Genomic DNA, 19799 nt, shown 5'->3' with positions numbered 1-19799 from the left:
GGGGGGGGGGTCGCCAACGGGGCGCTCAGGCAGTAGGGTCGTGGTGGGGCGATTCCCGCACTGCATGTCACATTTGCCGGCCCCATAGCGCCGGTGATAACAGTTAGCATCTTGGCACCTTTCGCCATGCAGAGTGTGATGTCAGTGAGTGTGCTATGCATACTGGGCGCCCAATCTGAAAATTTCAGTCACGCTCCCCACCTTACCGCCTTGTGTCGACAGCGCCAGGGAGGCGTGAAAAAGCCGGCTGGCGGGTGCTACTTAAAAGGGATGTGCCCAGTACTTCTGTTCATTTATACGTGCCAGAGAGCACATGATGTACCTGCAGCCAGATAAATGCTGCTTATTCCCCGGAGTGTTGCAAGCTGTCAAAGGCCTTTGCATTTCATCCCACAGCATATCGCCATTCTGCACTCCCCAAATCATTGTGGGCTGGTGCAGACTCCAGTGTCCCTCCCCTCCAATAGCTGGAAGGCACCTTCACCAATGCTCACTCCCGATTACATAACACCTCACTTTCATTCACTACCGCTGAAAGCCAAATGCCGTTAGCGCCCCCCTGCATTCTTTCAGCAGAGTCTCAATTTCGCGGATGTGGAGATTGACTTTAGCGCCTGGTGCTAAACTTACAACTTTTCAAAAGTTAACACCCCAACTGGGCCGATACCGAATTTCTAGCCCTAGGTATTTAGTTAAACCCAAAACTTTGAAGCTGAGCAGTTTCAATCCATTCATATTCAGCAAGGTCACGAAGAGCAGCACAGGAAACAGTGACCCATTTGTTTATTCTCCCAATGGTCCACAACAGCCCCAGAAGAGATGAGTAGCACAATACAATTAATCAGATATACCAACAGGGCCTATGAGGAACTGCAGTTAGACCAGCTCCATTATTTCAAAAGCTGGCTTTCTATAAAATTTAAAATATATTCTCCTTCCAAACAAAATTAATATGCTAATTACAAAACAAAATTAAAATCAATCAACATTTCAAAAACAGAAGGTTTTGAGCAGCCAGGGAGTTAATATTCACTGCATGAATTTATATGTGGCAGACGATTTTCCTGCAGCTCAGGAGAGATCTAATAACAAATAAGAACTGTGGTGCTCAGGAGGTTGTACCACACATTCCATACAACGGATATTAAGGGAATCAAAAGCAAACAGAAAGGGAAGTACTCTAGCTTCACACAGCTGACAAAACCCAAGCACCTGCTGTTTCTGCTCCAGCATCTGTTGCAAGCAAACCACAGCCCTGCTAACTCTTTAATAAACTGAACGAGGTACTGGTTAGATCTCTGCACACAGTTCGGTTACATTGCAATCTTAATCACAGCCGTCAGAAGGCACAGTTCATTACATTGCAGTGCGTAACTCCAGCCTTGCAGCAAAAATAATGACCTTTATAAATCTTGGTATTTCAATAGAGTGAGAGCGCGCGAGCGAGCGAAGGGAGATGGGGAGAAGAGAACAAGGGAGGCGGGCAAAGAAAGGAGGCAGGAGTGGAGGGAGGGAGGGGGGGGGGAGAAAGAGGGGGGGGGGAGGGGGGAAAAAAATCAAAACAGATGCATAATTATTTGAATTATTAAAATCTGCAGTAATTTTGGAAAACAAATAAGCAACATCTTCAGTCTCTTGCTCCCATTAATAGTACCCTTTGTATTACGCAGAAAATACATGGGTTCAGATCCAGACCAATAGGATGGACGCCTATTTTCTCTGCCAGTTCTACATGAAAGGGCTCTACACGAAATGCGTTTGAGCAACCTCAACCCAGCACCTAAAAGGATTCCAGCCAACAGCATAAAACTCACCATAATTCAGCAGCAATTGACACTAAATAGTTAGTTTAATTGCTTTATATCTATATAACCATTAAAGGTTCATTCTATTGCACAAATAATGATCACAGTCAATTGAATTATCTTAGAGGAATGAAAGAGCCTAAATAACTGAGTTACCAAGTTGCGAGCCTACAACATAACCAGACGATAGATTTCATTGATTGCCACAGTTTGAGAGTACTGTCTTTTGCTCAAATTAAGCCTATTTTTGGATTCAAGCTTCTTTGAAGGTCATGTGTGCATGTAATGTCATAATTATTGATTACCACACAATATTAAAAAAATGGATAGGAGGTACTTTTTTTAAAAAAAAGTTCAAATGCAACATGTGCAAAAAACAAAAAAATCATCTGGCTGACATTACATGCCTGATGTTAAAAGTGATTTTATTTAGAAAGAATTGAAAGCCTTACCTTCCACATAAACAGGTCCTGTTTGTATTTGAGAAGTACTATGATTTCATTCACTGGTTGGAATCAGTGCCAGCTTGAATTGACAGACAGTTGTTTTGCCAATAACACCAGAAGCTGAATAATGCTCATGCAGTGGGGAAGGGAAGACAAGAAAAAGCCAGCAACAGTACACGGACAGAGTCACTGTGTTGGGTGGAGAGATGGCATGCAGGCATTTCTTAAATGAAACTAAACAGATTGATGTTTATGGCCTGCAAATCTAGAGTAAAATATTACTTGCAGATTGGTCTTAATATTCCATGGTAGCTTTTACACTAGAATGAGCAGTGTACTGGATTTTGAACAATGTATACACAAACAGCCATCACACTCGTCTACACATGCAATACTCTAGATCTAGTCACAAGGTTACATGATTTTCACAATTGTGAATATTGAGGGGGAAGTAATTATCAGGCGGTGTTTTTGAGCCAAACTCTTTGGCACGCAACACAGGCTAGTGGGGGTGATGTCAACCTACCCAAAATGCACTGCAGGAAGGAGAAGCATCCCCCTGGTGGTGAGAAATTGCAATGTTACAAGTTGGACAATGTCACATGACAGAACATGCTTCAGAACAACTGTCAGCGACTCCTTGCCAAAGTATTGACATGTATAAAGACACATTGCCATGACCGAACTAAACATGAGAAGGGGATTAAAAAGTGGTGTCCTTGGAAGCACTCACATTTTCAGGAATAACTTTTTTCCCACCCTCCTCCCCAAGTTATCTCCCCATTTTCCCCCTCCTCTCCTGAAGGTAACAAGTAATGCTGTCATATAGGCATCAGCTCACCACCTCACCCAAATGGCCATTCTATATTTGTGATCCTCAGCAGTATTCAACCGAGCTTGGGGGAGTAAAGAAACATTCAAACTGAACTAATCCTATCTTCAACCAGGGTCCACACTCATGCAACATTTCCAGCAGAGGTTACTAGATTGCAATCAGGAGCAGGAATTGCAGTCGATTTTTTTCTTTTCCCTAGCCTGGGGACAATAAGGCCAATTGCAGCATCCTAATTGTTGCCCTGGAAACAGCAACTGACTGGATGAAACTTCCAGAGTACAACAGTCAGTGTCACAGATATAGCCATTTGTTCTTCTATTTAATTTATGCATGCAAAGTCAGATTAAAATACAGGCATCCATTTATAAATCCAATCCTCTAGTTGTAGTTTTTATGGAATGATGGGTGGACAGGCAAGGCCACTAATGGGTAAAACTGTAACTATTTTGGAACGGGGCTAGAATAAAAAGGTACGGACCACTTCATCCCAGTGTACATATATTCAATTGCAAGTGACGAAGCTTCTGGCCAATCATCTGGTACTCTCCCTTTTAAGTTTGCTGCTCCTTTTGGGGATCCATCCACCTCCACTCAGTCCCTTCTCACTGACTAAGCGGAGATCAGGAACTCAAACCTACATTCTGTTACTGAGTGGAAATCTGCTGCACCCAACATCATTTTCCAACTTTCCCTCACAACATGGCATAAAACTGCCATTGCAGACTGATCGTCCATTAGAGAAACCACCCAATTTTCATATCCATTGGTTTCAAGGTCGATGAAAATCAGGCAGTTTCTATAATGGGCATCAGCCAGTTTTACACCCAGGTGACAAGTTAAAAATCTATCCCATTGTTACTTGATCAAACAAAGAAATTTAGTCTAAGAGGCTGTAAAATAGGTATAAATAAGTACTGTGGGATCATTGTATTTCTAAATTGTGGACAGGTTCAAAGCAAAGTCAACATAAATGATAAACCTAACCTCTGGATTTCATAAACGCTAGATTGTGGAACGACCGAGAGAAGCAGCTGCCTAAAAGAGCTACGCATCAACGGTTTCCTATACTTACTTGTTCATGCAGAGGTGATCCTGGCTCAGAACCCTCTTCTGTCCCGTAGGGTGATGTGTCCCCAGTCGCAACACGACTCACAGCCATCTCAGCATGCCCCTTTCCCTGGGGGCCTTTCATCCGGACAAATTCCATGTTGTTATATTTATAAAAGCCAAAGGACATCTTCTGGGCCATTTTAGCAGCCACACTTACCTGAAAAGAAAAAAAAACACACACACACAGATTTAGTCAATATTCTTTTAGCCCCTCTCAAGGCTGGCAGCTCTCCAGTTGCTATTGTTTCTATGTGAGAGCCTAAACAGTCAGCCCTGGCAAAGTTACTCTACAATGGGGATCGCTCAGCAGTGATTCATCTCATACTCCTATAATGAAATTGCTTCAAAGGGTCTTTGCTTAAGAATGCATAGCAACACATTGCTAAAGGTTTAACCATCACACTACACATTACCAGTTCATCCACCATGCTGACAACCACCTGCCTCATTGTGGATCCCCCAAACCCAACTGGCTGGGGTTTTATTGAGCCTTGTGAACATCACGTGATTGGCTAAGTCACTCCCAACTCAACAGCTCTACAACTATTTTTGTGAAACAATAATCAAGTGCCCCCTTATTAAAGGGGCACTAAAACTGACAAATTAACCAATAAAACTTTTTAAACAAATGGTCAAATTAAAATTTTGTTGCCGGGGGTGATAACACATTCCAGTCCCTCTGGTGCCCACCTCTCGCGGAAGGCTGCGAGCGTACCGGTGGACACTGCGTGCTCCATCTCCAGGGACACCCTGGCTCCAATGTAACCACGGAAGAGTGGCAAGCAGTCGGGCTGAACGACCCCCTCAACCGCCCGCTGCCTGGACCGGTTAATGGCCACCTTGGCCATGTCAACAACAGCTCTACAAACCGGAGCATTCTCACAGGTGCATACATTACAACTCCTTTGACATCGACACACTCTCCATTAGGGGGTTACTAGAGAGAAACTACATCTAGGAACCACAGCTAATTTCCCCTTCTCTAACCTAGTCAGTTGTAGTGCTCCCACTGCCGTCTTGGCGCCAATTACCTCGCTCATGAGACCAGCTTATCTAATCCTGGGACTGTATGACTGAACGCTCACAACTTTGGGTTATGCACTAAGCAAAAGGAGTCAGATGTTTTTTTTTTTTTAATTGCTAGAAACCAAAGTAGGGGAGATTGGGGAGTGGGGAGAATGAGAGAGAGAAAGAGGCTGGCACATTTTTCAAGAGCGCCAGTCTGTCCCAAACTTGAATAGGCACTGCTGCTACTTACACTGAGCAGTGAAGGGCAGAACAACAATGATATAAAATTTGAAGAAATATCCACGAATCTGAGCAGGATGTCGGTCTCTATTGGGAAGCAACACGAACAATATTTACTAAAAGCTGAGAAAAACAGGCATTTTTTAATTAAAATTAGTCAAACAGATGAATGATGTAATTGCTAGTTTGCACACATTTAAATATAGAGCAGCTGGGTTAGCTGCAAGATGGTGCATAAAATGCATCTGGGAGCTGGTTACTCATGTCATTACCAGAACTCCCAACAGGAGTCAGTCCGGCTCTTTCTTTCTTTAAACAACCTATTCCCATGCATTTAACTAAATAATTCTTCATTAGGGCACTAGTAAGCTAGACAGTGCTAGAGGGAGCAGCCAGCCCAGCATTCAGGCTCCGAGGCTAGGCACTCCTGGGAGAGAGAGAATTATTGATCTGATGCTGATGACTCTGCTGTGCATTTCCAGTTTTTAATGCCAAAGCTATTTTCATGGCCACATAGTTTCCACTCAATTCACTGCATGTGCTGTAGTTGATGATTTATCTAACGGACGTGTTCCCCAGGGCTCTGACTTCACTTCCATTCTGTACCTTTCCCACATAAAAGACTGCCTCCACTTATCAGCTACCTTTATCCATTCTTGCTGATCATTTTACTTTACATTCATTAACTTCCTTTAGATCACACATCCTCAGTACCCACAGTGCAATGTTGAATCTTTTTAATCTCTGTCTCTGTGCCTTTAGTTTGGCAATGAAAATCTTTCCTTCAATTTTGCTGACAATTTATTCATATCTCCAAGCTCAAAATCTATCCAAGATTTGAATTTTGGCCCCATATCTGGGGAGGCTCTCCATGCGCCCAACAGGAACAAGAGTAGGCCATTCCGCCATTCAATTAGAAAGGCTGATCTGTACCCCAACTCCATTTAACTGCCTTCGTTCTATATATTTTGATATCCTTACCTAACAAAAATCAGTCTCACAAATTTCAGCATCCACAGCCTTTTGGGAAGCGAGTTCGAGATTTCCACCATCTTTTATATAAAAAATGCTTCTTGATTTCATTCCTAAATGGCCCAACGCTTATTTTAAGATTCTGCTATTGTTCTAGATTTCCCCCGACCAGGGGAAATAATATCTCTGTATCGAATCCCTTAATCATTTTAAATATCTTGATTAGATCACCTTCAAAACTTAAGGGATTACAATCCAAATTTACACAACCCTTTAAAGCCTGGTATTATTCTGGTGAACCTGCGCTGTACCCCTACCAAGGCTGATATATCTTTCCTGAGGTTTAGTGCCCAAAACTGATTGAGATACTCCAGATGGGATCTGACCATGGCTCTGTACACCCCTCTCGCACTCCTGGACAGAATACAAGAAAAAGCTTGTAGTCCAATAAAAGATGTCTCCATCACCTCCAGTCTCCAATCCCTCTGTCTGTATTGCAATGTTTCTTGACTATCCATAGCCATAAAATAGAAAAATACATCATTGCTCCTCTGAACTTTTGTTGGTAAATAGTTTGATATAGCTATGGTCTATCTTCCAAGCTCCGAATACACATTCCTATGCTCTTCTGCCTCACTACATCCCTACGGTGCTGAAATTAGGACTCCTCAGTCTCTTACTTATCCAAGACCTTAAAACTGTAGAACTCCTTACCTTTCTTCTGTTTAATTCTTTCCCTCTTCCTGCAATTTTCAGGCATCTAAAACTTAAGATTGGAATCACCCCATTACTACTTTTCACCCCACCCCCCCACCCTCCAAATGTGGTGGTGCGATACACAACGGGCCTTAAACCCTACACCTTAGTTTCTCATAGTTCTTAAAGTCAAAACCACAGCAACAGGGAAAGCCTCATCTGGCCCCCAGAGAATTGCCAGTGGCCCTCACACTTCACTATACACCGCCCCGGACTTTGAAATTTTAAAATCAGGGTCTTTACATAAAAGAGAAAGGGAAGGGGCAAAACAAAAATATGGACAGAAACAAATAGAAAAGGGGAAAAAATGATCAAAAACTGAACTCTAGAAAATTAATATTTTCTAACAAAATAGGCATCATAAAATCATAGCAATGCTGAATCATGGGACGTGGCACAAGCTGGAATATTTAGATGCCTCATCCATTGCACTCTAATAATATGGAGATCCCTGCACAAAGAATTGAGGGAGCCTTTGTAACATTAACCTGGCAACAAGCTTCTCTTTAGCCTGCCAATGGGGCATCACGTCCAATTTTTAAAGTGGCCTTCACAGGAGGCGGTGGTGGCATTAGTTTGTAGCCAACGCATGAACTAATAAGCTCATTGTGCATACTTTTTTTAATTCAACTTTTCTGTCTGAACCACAACCACCTCTGCTGCCACACCACCACCAACTTGCATTAGTACATCACTACATCACTTTTAGATGTAGAAAAACATCCCAAGGCTGTTGATAGAAGCACATGAGAACCTTGGATAATGAGGGGGTTGGAGGCCTGAGATAGGGAGGCGCAAAGCCATGGAGGGATTTAAAGACAAGGATAAGAATTTTAAATTGAGGCTGAGTGGGGGACCTGGTTTCCCAAACAGGGAGAGATTGCCACTTTGAGGAGACTGCAGTTAGGTACACAAGATTGATTGCAGCTCACCAACAAATCTCTCCCCTCCCCATCCACTCACGAGAAAGAAATCATACCTCCACACCACAACATGGCAAGACTACAAGCTCAATCAGGGTCTGTGTAGCTCACTTACCCGGTTGTCGTATACCTTCTTCAGTGCTTCATATCTTATGGAACCCTGGAAAATCACTCCCTGAAACGTGTTGTTTTTATCGCTGGCGACTAACTCGACACAGACCATTTCTCCCTCCCCCACAGACATGTCACTGAATACCTGCAATTGCACATGACAGAAGAGGACCAGGTTACACAGGAACAGCAATGACAACAGGATAACTGGTTCAGACACATAGGGCAACATAATAGAAACTACAACTTGATCTGGGACAATCAAAACTTCAGTATTATTAGACAAAGCACACATTCTGCAATGAACTTAAAAAGCCCTCTTGATGGGTTGATTTTGTGTGAACAATGCACATTAATCCCATGAGTTGAAATCAAACTTCTTCTTGGGGTGTACCTGAAATAGCCCAACTCCAAGTAGGATCAGGAAACATGTGCAACCAAAGTAGGTCATTTTAATAAACACACAGCATGGAGTCATAAAAATGAGAGTGAAGGAGCAAAATCATATATATGCCTCTTCAACCTTGGTGATAATCCGAGAGAAAATGGATCTAAATTGCTTTTTGTAGCTTACTTTGAACTATCAAAGCCACAAGTTACGAATATATGTCATTGTATCAAGGCGGCTGCAGATCCTCCCCCTGCCCTCAAATCACAGGCATCCGTCAGTTCCTCATCTCTATGTGAATAAAACAGTCTACAGTTACAATTAATTCTGCAATTTAGTGCAGTCTTAGATATTTCATTTAGAATTGGGACAGGCAGCAATATTCTTTCTAGAAAGCCAGATAGTGAAGAATTGCTTATTCTAAAATTCTTCCTTGAATTAATCAAGAAACACATCTGAAAACAGAAAATAAACTCTTCCATTAACATGCACTGCTGCGGCACAATGGGTGAGGCTAAGGCATATGGAATGTGCTGCACAACATGCACTACATTTCGGAGGGGTTGGGTTAGAAAAAAAACAGAAAAAGATGTGTCGCATGAAAAGTTACATCCTGCTGGACAAGTAAGAAAAACAGCATTGACTGAGGACAAGGAAAACATTCTACCCCCATGTCATAAGCCCTTTTAAAAAAAAAAATAAGCCTGCAAAAAAAGCTAGGAGATAAATAGAAATATTTTACTTGGCTATCATGCACCAGGCATCACACTTTATATAAATTATCACTGAACAATCTTAAAAGTATAAGACGGCAGAGAAACTGAGTTATTTGATTGTTTTTGTGACATTAAGATAACCTGAAAAGATTGTTGATCCCCATTTCCTACCAAGCTGTTAATCTGGAGATCCTCCCAACAGCAATCAACTGCTAATTGACCTCAGGATGTGCCCATCTCTAACTGCTCATTCCTCTGTAAAACTCTTCGTTACCTCATCGTTCCATGTCCATCTCTCTCAAAGTTCCCTCGAGTCCTGTTTTCACCCTGTTTACCGCTCGGGCGATTATTCTTATAAGTGGCATCCTTTGACTGGTGCATTGCACCGCCTTGTTCTCCTCAACCTCCATGCAGCATCTGTTTCCTAGTCTATTTTCATTTTTGAAGCACCTTGGGGCATTTTTTACTTTGAAGATGCTAACTAAATGCAAGTCACCATTATTATTTATTGATACCACTTCCTCGCAGGGAATACTGGTTTACAGTGATCTGTGCATCTAGCAGAGACCATCACACTTCAAAGAGCCACACCTTGTTGCAGATACAAAACAGTTTTTTTTAAAGAACCCAGCATTGACCTGGAGCCAGATATTTATAAGCAGCTACAATTCCCTGAATTTGCCCATTTAGATCAGTGCCATGCAGGTAGAACTTGAGCAATGGCCTGAGAGAGATTCAGCTGCTAAACATCTCAGCCGTGCTCAGGCCCCAGTCTACATAGAAACACAGAAACACAAACACAGAAAATAGGTGCAGGGGTAGGCCATTCAGCCCTTCGAGCCTGCACCATCATTCAATATGATCATGGCTGATCTTGCAACTTCAGTACCCCTTTCCTGCTTTCTATCCATACCCCTTGATCCCTTTAACCGTAAATGCCACATCTAACTCCCTTTTGAATATATCTAACGAACTGGCCTCAACAACTTAGAGCATTTTCTCCAGAGGTCTTCCAATAAATATTATAAAAAAAAGATTACCTCTTCAAAACTGTCAATCATGAAGAAGATGTTTGGATAACTGATTTTGGATTCCTCTCCTTTACTATCCATTGGGTGCTTGCTTGGGGAAGCAAATACTTGCTGTAAAAAAAAATATAAACAGGGAAATGTGATGTGGATGTTAACAGAGGAGAAAGTGTAGTATTTCAATAAACTATGACAACTTAAATATTACCACAGCTATAAGCCCTATAGAAAATCAACAAAAACGAGTCTACGCTTTTATACATAAACTGAACTACTGTTGTGGGGATCACTGCCAGCCACTCATTACCTTCCAATTACAACAAAGAGTCTGGTGTTGACACTGCTCACCACTTGCAAACAGGTCAAACCACAGCTGGTAACTAACTGGTTGAAATACCTCTTGTACAATTATTGGCAGCTTTCCCACTAAACCCAGTGATGCAGCCTACCCAATATATCCAGAGAAGGCATGGCTTTTGTTTACCAGTGCACTGGCTGGTTCATTCGTTGATCAATAGGGAAATAAACCAGTTTTAAACTTGCCTGGAAAGGGCTGAAGCAGCACTAACAACAGGACAAAATTGAGGGGTGTATATTACACTTGCTTGTGTTCCTGCATAATGTGGCGTGTCATTCACTACAAAGTACGGATTCCATACACACACATTAAATACAGGTACAGAGTGGGTTGTTATGTTTCCTGGTTGTCCTGAATTTCAAACTAGCTCAGTTTAAATGGTAGGGTCATGGTACCCCTGGGGACCATGGCCCCACCACTGAACATCAGGCCAGCATTTCCAAGACAGTCACTGACTTCATCTCCTCTGGCGATCTTCTCCCCAAGGCCTCCAACCTCACTCCTACAAACCCGCATAAGCTGGCTTCTACCTCCTTCCCAAGATCCACAAACAGGATTGCCCTGGTAGACCCATCGTTTCAGAGTGTTCTTGCCCCACGGAACTGATTTCTTCCTATCTCAACTCTATTTCTTCTCCTTGTCTAGTCTGTAACTGCCTATATCTGCAACTCTTCCGGTGCCCTCTACAGTTTCCTGGCTCTAACCGGCTTCTTTTCACCATTGACGTCCAAGCCCTCGACACCTCCATCCCCCACCAGGACGACCAGAGGGCTCTCTGATTCTTCCTTGAACGGGGGCCCAATCAAACTCCATTCACTCCCATCCTCCTCCACCTGGCTGAGCTTGTTCTCACATTGAACAACCTTTCCTTTGACTCCATTCAGTTGCTCCAAGTAAAAGGTGTTGCCATAGGACCCTTTTGGGTCCTAGCTTTGTCAGCCTTTGTGTGTGTTGTGGAAAATTCATTGTTCCATTCTTACTCGGGTTCTCTCCCTCACCTCTTTTTCCGGTACATTGATGACTGTATCTGTGCAGTTTCCTGCGTTCATCCCGAACTGGAAAATGTAATCAACTTTGCTTCCAATTTCCACCCTTCCCATGCCTTCACATGGTTCATCTTCGACTCTTTCCTTCCTCGAAATCTCTGACTCCATTTCTGGGGATAGGCTATCGACCAATATCCACTATAAGCCTACTGACTCCCACAGCTACCTTGGCGATACCTCCTCCCACCCACTTCCTGCAAGGACTCCATTCCATTCTCCCAGTTTCTCCATCTTGGTTGCATAAGTTCGGATGATGCCACCTTCCACACCAATGCTTCAGATATATCTTCCTTTTTCCTCAACCGAGGATTCCCCTCCACTGTGGTTGACATGGCCCTCGACCGTGTCTATTCCATTTCCTGCACTTCTGCTCTCACCCCTTCCCCTCCCGCCTCGAAACACAATAGGGTTCCCCTTGTCCACACCTTTCTACCAGCCAGCCTCTAAATTCAACTGATCATCCTCTGCCATTTCCGCCACCTCCAGCGTGATCTCACCACCAAACACATCTTCCCTTCCCTTCCCCTCCCCTTCCAGCATTCTGAAGGGACTGTTCCCTCCGCGACACCCTGGTCATCTCCTCAATCACTTCCAACACCCACGGTACCTTCCCGTGTAAACGTAGGAGATGGAACACCTGCCCTTTTAACTCCTCCCTTTCCACCGTTCAGGGCTCCAAACACTCCTTCCAAGTAAAACAGCGATTTACTTCTTTAAATTTAGTACACTGTATTCGCTTGGTGGAAAATGTTCTGGACATTCCTACTTTGGTATCATTTCTTTTGTAGCAATGCAGAAAACGGCAATGCAATGCTGAAGTGAGGCATTGAAAATACACAGATTCCTTTTAGCAGACGTAAAATTTGTCGGTTAGGCGCAGTTGGGAGTGAGGTATATTTACATAAATGTTTGCAACTATTTAGACAGTTTTGGAACTTTACATTTCTCCTCAGCAAAGCTTCTTAAAAACCACTCAAGACCAACAAGTCCCCACTTTCCATATACCCATTACCTCAGCATGCAAAATGGAGTCACTCACCTGGGATTTCTTCTTATGGATGTGAATGTCTCCTCCATCTGAGCGTGTGCACACAGCACACGTCACTACATATTCTAGCTGCACAAAGAGAGAAATGCAGATTTTATACCGGCTTTGCGGCCTTCTGGTACCTTGTCCAGTGGCCATCTGTTACTTGCGAATCTAGACAGCGTTGAAAGGCTATACAACTGTAGAATACATCACGGTCAAGATCAATTCTGTTTTCACCAGATATTCACGTGTGTATTTTCTAGCATGTGTCACTGGAGATAGGTGAGGAATGGGAATGCAAGTTGAGCTCAGCTGTAAGTGACCCGATTGCTGCCCTAACGATCAGCTAAATCAGCACAGACCAATGTTTGAACCTCCCTGGTCTAGTGGCTCAGCACCACAGCAATAAGGTCTCTTACCCCTGAGCCATCAGGGGACCTACTGCTTCTCTTCATTGCTCTAATTAATTGTTCAGAATGCTGTGATACTATGTCAGAGATTGACTCATTTAAAGCATTTTTAGAGACACAGCAGCACCCCTCCCAAACAAAAGAAATCGAGTAGCTGCTAATGATCATGGAGAGAAGAGACAAGTTGAGACGAGTTAGACCGCCAGTACTCCTGTAGGTTCGTAGGGCTCGATTTTGGCCAGGAGTTGCTCCATTTTTTTTTGGAGTAACTTGATTTTTCTGGCCCAACTTAAAAATCCCCATTTTCCCCAATCAATTTGCACCAGCGTAACTGAGTTAGTTACGATTTTTTTAGGTTTGTTTTTTTTTCTCAAAAGGGGGCGTTACCAGCCACCTACACCAGTTCTGCCCATTTAGGCAACTTTGGCCAGCTAACAGTTACTCCATCTATACTTAGGCCAGCATATGTGGTCACTTCAGAAAACCCTTGGAGAGTTAAAGAAATCGTCGCAGGTAGGTACATCGGAGGCCATTCGGCCCGGGATAGGGGCAGGAAGAGAAGCGGAGAGAACCTGCACCTAAACCACCAAGCCTTACAAACCACCAAACCTTGCAAACAAAAAGTTCTAAGAATTCAATAATAAAAAACTGAAGTAAGTCCTACCTTCATCTTCAAACTTGGCCCAGGAAGGCAGCGGGCCAGCCGGTGTGGGAGGCCACTCAGCCAGGGTTAGGGGCAGGCAGGAGAACTGATAGAAATCAATTGGCAGACAGGAACACCATCAGTTCTCCTGCCCGCCCGCCCCTAGCCCTGGCCGAGTGGCCTCCTGGTGCGATTTCTAAGAGATCGATCGCACCGGGAGGCCACTCAGCCAGGGCTAGGGGTGGGCAGGAGAACGAATAGAAATCACCAGTAGGCAGGAGCACTATCAGTTCTCCTATTCGCCCCAACAAAGGAGGAAGAATTACCTGAAGGAGCCCATTGCCATGCTCTGAAAGTAAGAGACCTACTGTTGTTGCAGACACGCAGCGTTACTGCTCATGCGCGGACATCACCAGCAGATTCCACTGCGCACGTGCAGACGTCCTGGCACAGTTTTTGGCGCAGAATGCTGGCTCCACCGCCGACTTGACTGGCATACTGCACAACTGCAGTGAAGAGACCGGACAGCGGCTAAAGTGGCAACAACATTTTTCGACGCACCTCGTAATGGAAATAAGCGGTGCAACTCCGGTAAGTGTGCTGAAAAGCGGGCTCGGCCAAAATGGAGGCCATAGCATCCAGCTCCAGCAGTCAGTGTCTCCTTCTCAGGGGCCAAGTTACATGTGCGGGCGGGGGGGGGGGGGGGGGGAGAAAATAACTTACAAATTAAACAAAACATTGCACAAAAACTGAGAAGGGTGTGACTTCGTGAAATAATATAAATTGCACAAATAGAAGATATCCGATTAAAATAAATCAATTCAACAGATTACAAATAAAGAAAATACTGACAAGTTCAGTGGGTATCTTCCTCCGAGTTAACCAAGTTTATTTTTTATTTAAATTGCAATCTTGTCATTTTTTTCAACCGCATATCCATAATTACATTTCCCCTACTCCAGTATTTGCTTTTCCTGTACTCGGAAATGTGGACAAAACTTGGACATCCCTCAGTGCCCCAAGAGGCAACCACAGTGTGGAACTGGAGTCATATATAGGCCAGACTGGGTAGGAATGGCAGGACATTTCTAAGCTCACAGCACATGTCAAACTACATATTCCAGCTGCAGAATGAGGGAGAAATACAGGTTTTATACTTGTGCTTTACCACACATTGATAGATTTACATGAATCCAATTTCACAATTTACCACCACTGGACTAGAATTCACAACCTCTGAATTGTAATAGAGTACCATAACCACTAGGCTGCTCCATGTGAAGTAAAGAAGCTCCCTTGTCAAAACAGTTGTGTCCCATTTCTAAATCTTCTATTTTAAAAAAAATTACATTAAAAGCAGAGACCAGTACTAGTTTGTGTGGACAGAATTCCCCCCAGATTCACTGACTAATGCAGTCCCTGGAGTGAAGATCATAGCCGAGATATCCATCACTGCACAAACCACAAGCTCCTGTCAATCTCCGTGGGATAAAAATACATTTTTACTTTCAGAATATTCCAAGATTTGTTGGTGAAAATAAAAAAGAATTTATTCAATGGAATTTAGGGCAGTGATGTCAGTAAAGGGGTTGGCTCTATTTTGCTAAGACTAGAGAAACTTGAATTAGTTCTGCTTAGAGCAGAGAAAGTCAACGGGAGATTTGACAGAGGTGTTCAAAATCATGAAGGGTTTTGATAAAGTAAATAAGGAGAGACGGTTTTCACTGGCAGGAGGGCTGATAATCACAGGATATAGTTTTATCATTGGTAAAAGAACCAGAGGGACGAAAAGGGGAATTAAAAAAATATATATAAAGTGTAGCGAGTTATGATGATCTGGAATGCACTACTGCTTGAAAGGGTAGTGAAAGCAGATTCAATAATAACTTTCAAAGGGAATTGGCTAAATACTTGAAAAGGAAAGATTTGCAGAGTTATGGAGAAAGAGCAGGGAGTGGGACTAATTGGATAGCTCTTTCAAAGAGCCAGCAAAGACACAATGGGCTGAATGGTCTCCTTCTGTGTTGTAAACTGCTATGACATATTGACCAATAACTTGCAGTCAAAACAAGTGAGGCAAATGGCACACAGTTATTTATGCACAAACGTTACAGCACCCTAATACGAGGGCAGATGAGCGACTAAATGTGGAAATGCTAAACTTATTGTCTGCCGTTAGCTTCGCAAGAACAGCATCTCACAGTTTGCCTCACCATTGAAATGCATCGAATGGCATGAAGCTGCTGTATTTGTGCAGTAGACACAAACTAAACTCGCCACAGAAAGTCTTCTTGTCCATTTCAGTCTAAGTACCCTTTTAATGACGTGATGTGATAATTACTGCCAAGCAACTTCCCCCGCACTGAAAATTAACTATTACAAGTATTGAGTCTCATTCATTCAGATTTTAATTGTTGTAGATATAAAATTAGAACATTTAATTTTTTTTAAATTAAGTTTCCTTTTGTCTTTGTTTTCTCTCAATGCAATCTTTCTTTCCCGCTCTTTATTTTGCTTTCTGTACCTGATTTGGCATTGAATTCATCCACTCTAATTGACACTTCCTGGTCAGTCCTTGTGCTGTTAATTTCACAATCCTTCAGTCTGATTGGTTAAGGAGATGCACAGTTGCTTTCCCTGCACTCAGGTCCCAGATGCCCAGATACCCCTCGCTAGATTTGCCCCAACAGCAAATTACACCCAGTCAGATTATCAAACATTAAGCTGCCATTAGAGGGTGCTCTGCATCCAGCTACAATCAGTCTGTGATATTGTAGAAAGTTCTAAAGATTCTTGAGAAATTAGTCCCACCCGTGTGAGTCTCCAAGAAAGAAGACAAGGAAGAGCTCTTATGGGTAGTGATTATCGCATTTACATTGTATGTGGTGTCTGATCCCAAGGTACTGAACAGGGTATGAAAAGGGTGGGTATTTCAGGTGAAATTTCTTTCTCCTTATTTACAGTGTTGATAAAGAAAAATAACTTCATTTTGTCCCCTTACCCCTGAAGTTCTTGCAAACTTCTTTATGTATAAAGCCAGAACATGAAGTGCTATTGAGTATTCAACTAGAAAGATATCACAGTGAAGTCCAATGTATCAATGTATGCTCCCATATACACACTTTCAGCAGGAGTCACTGGACAGTGATCAGAAAAGGAGAAAATAAATCTTACATAGCACATCATCACATCCTCAGAAAATCCGAACGTGCATGACAGCAATTAGTTACTTTTAAAGTTCAATTGTTATTATGTAAGCAAGTTCCAGGAGTACGAACTCTGATTGACTTTCCCCTCCCTAGCCCAGAGACTCCAAGTCCAATTTTAGCACCAGCATTGTTAACTAGGCTGAGGTCAACTCACTCAGAATACACCAGGGATTAAACCTAGAAGCTGCCTGGCCTGTTCCACTTCAGTTCCACATCAGACACTGCATTTTAGTCGATTGAGATACTTGGAGCAAGAAACCTGCTTTGACTTCCTTTATACTTAAAAAAAATATATATAACTGACAATTGTAAGACTTCTGACAACACAAAAAGGAACACCCAACAGGTCAATGGCCAGTGGAATACTGAGTTTCAGTGAAGCTGGTCCCTTTGGTTTAGAAGGCATCTCAAGTCTCGCAGTTTGAAGATGGTGCTTGACCATAAGAAACTATCCAGTCTCACTGTACCTTTTGCAAAACCAGGTTCAGGTAAACGCTCTCCTCCCAGTCGATGTCTGGGTCACCGAGACCAGGCAGCTTCTTGGAATCTCTGCGGTAAACTTCAACTTCAACCTGGCAGTTCGATAAAGAGGGGAAAACAAAGTTCACACATTAAATATTTCCACACTGGATTAATGCCAGATCAGCAGAGCTACTGATTCATAGTAACTTAAAGAGTCAAATTCCATTTCGACATGGTATTCTACTGATGTTTTGGGAATCCAATTCCTTCTTTCCCTCCCCCCCACCCGCATCATGAAAACCATAATTCAGATCCCTTTCGGAAATGAGAGCACATCAGAATTTACAGAAAATGAAGAAATAATACACTTTATAAGAATAGGAGAAGGAAACTCAACTTAAAATGGTAAGATTTTAAAAAGGAAGTGGAGAAGGAGAAGGACCTTGTTGTGCAGGATTTAGATCATTAAAGGTGGCAGTACAAACAAAATCCTTGCTTTTGTTCTGGAGACGTAGAATACAAAAGCAACGAGACAATTTTGAACGTACAAGGCCTTAGTTTGGCCACAAGTTGAAGCATTTTGAGCACCCCATTTAAGGAGAGAGTTAAAGCAGTGGAGCAGGTGCAGCACAGATACTCCAGGATGTTCCATGGGATGGTAAGTTTCTTTTGCATAGCTGTAACCTGAGAAGTTAATTCCCTCACCCACTGGGGTGGAGAAGATTTAGCCCGCACAAAGGTCTTCAAGATTATGAAGGTGTAATGAATGCATTTGCTTCATGGGTTCTTTGCTTAATAATTCATAGCAACACATTGCTGTTAAGAACCAGTTGGTTTATTAACAAAGGTTTAGCAATCACACTACACATTACCAGTTCATCCACTAGGCTCACAACTGCATACCTCATCGTGGATGACTTAGGCTCAATTGACTGGGGTTTTATTGAGTCTTGTAAACATCACGTGATTGGCTAAGCTACTTACAATGTAACAGCTCTACAACTCTTTCCATTGGAAACAAAATTAACCAGTTAAGTCAAGTGCTCCCCAACCTGAGAGCATACTCACAGGTGCATACATTACAAAAGGGTTATTATAAAAAGGTAAATAATGATAGTTGTTTCCATTGATCAGCTGGTAACAAGGCGGCACAAAAAGAATGAAAATGGGAGGTTAGAAAAACATTATTTACACAGAGAGCAGTTAGAAGAATGTGAAATCTCTGCAATATGTAGGACCCATAAAAAAAGTAATTAATTGTTTGAAAAAGAATATTAAAGAGTAAGGGGATTGAGCAGAGTTGGATTAGACCAGTTAGCTCATGGAGAAAAACACCAGCTCAGACTTGATGGGCTGTTTCTGTGCTGCAACAATTTATGAGACATTTCAAGTACATTTTAAAGAGAATTGGAAGGGGTTAGGGAATGGACTCCTTGTTGTTCCCCTTACAATTCCAGAACAGTGACCTCAATAAATGTCTTCATGACCTATGATGGAGGCACTCAGCCTGTAGATGGCAACAAACCAGTGGAGCTGCCTTGGCCCATGGCATTAGAAATGGCAGTGGTGGCAGTATCAACAGCATCATATTCAACAAACTGCTTCACTAAAAGTCAAGGGAGCCAAGTGCATATGTTCCTTTTGGCCAATTGCTCATTTTATTTCTGGAAGTTTGGATTATTTTATGCTCGTGTTCATTTCTATCACTATCATTGTAATGCAAGTCAGATAAATTAGCTTTGTTTTGCAACACACAATGTCTTGTCACAATGTGTCTCGTCAAGTTCTTCACATCCCCAGAAGAGCTAAAAGTTATCTGGTAATTTGACAGTGTTGCAGTCTACTTTCAGTAGCTGCTGACTTTACTTCTCTTATTTTAAGTGTTTTGTTGAAAGCCAAAGGTAAAGTTTCACCATAAAATAATTTGCTGTAAGCACTCTTTAATTGGTTTCCTACGATTCCAACCCTGATTATGGCCATGTAATCCATTAGTCTACATTTGGAAGTCTCAGATTTCTGCTTTATAATCACACAGGTATTGATTTGTTCTGTTGACCTTTTAAAGCAGGCTCAGCTCCAGCTATATGAATATTACATTAGTTACATACTCTGCTATTTGGGAGCTTTTGTTCTGTATATATTGCTTAATGTAAAAAAAAACAAGTCCCAATGTTATGAGGAAAATATCAATGCTAATGGGCTTTCCCCCCACATAGAAAACCCAAGTTAATATTGATGAATGTGTCCTACTCCCACACAGGCGTAGACTGACCCATCCTCCGCTCCAGTCAGCACCAATCAAT

The 19799-nt window shown here is 42.5% G+C and overlaps 1 protein-coding gene across 4 annotated transcripts in view; it reads right to left on the bottom strand.

Moving 5' to 3' along the window:
* kiaa0930 overlaps positions 1 to 19799 on the bottom strand; it is a 117134-nt gene that overhangs the window by 32086 nt on the left and 65249 nt on the right. For 3 of the 4 annotated variants that reach the window (XR_011596780.1, XR_011596781.1, XM_070900544.1), the window contains exons 3-8: positions 17502 to 17606; positions 12782 to 12859; positions 10351 to 10452; positions 8211 to 8351; positions 4159 to 4353; positions 2778 to 2810 (exon numbers count right to left, since the gene is read on the bottom strand). Coding sequence is in view for 2 of the 4 variants with exons in the window: in XM_070900544.1 (XP_070756645.1) it covers positions 2778 to 2810; positions 4159 to 4353; positions 8211 to 8351; positions 10351 to 10452; positions 12782 to 12859; positions 17502 to 17606 (654 nt within the window). In the remaining 2 variants the exon portion in view is untranslated. The remainder of the gene's footprint in view (positions 1 to 2777; positions 2811 to 4158; positions 4354 to 8210; positions 8352 to 10350; positions 10453 to 12781; positions 12860 to 17501; positions 17607 to 19799) is intronic. The other variant, XM_070900545.1, reaches the window with a different exon arrangement.

Source organism: Pristiophorus japonicus, chromosome 15 (genome assembly GCF_044704955.1).
Source record: "Pristiophorus japonicus isolate sPriJap1 chromosome 15, sPriJap1.hap1, whole genome shotgun sequence".
In the NCBI taxonomy this organism is placed as follows: Eukaryota; Metazoa; Chordata; class Chondrichthyes; family Pristiophoridae; genus Pristiophorus; species Pristiophorus japonicus.
The sequence above is the reverse complement of the archived record's forward strand: the minus strand, read 5'-3'. Positions and strand labels throughout refer to the sequence as shown.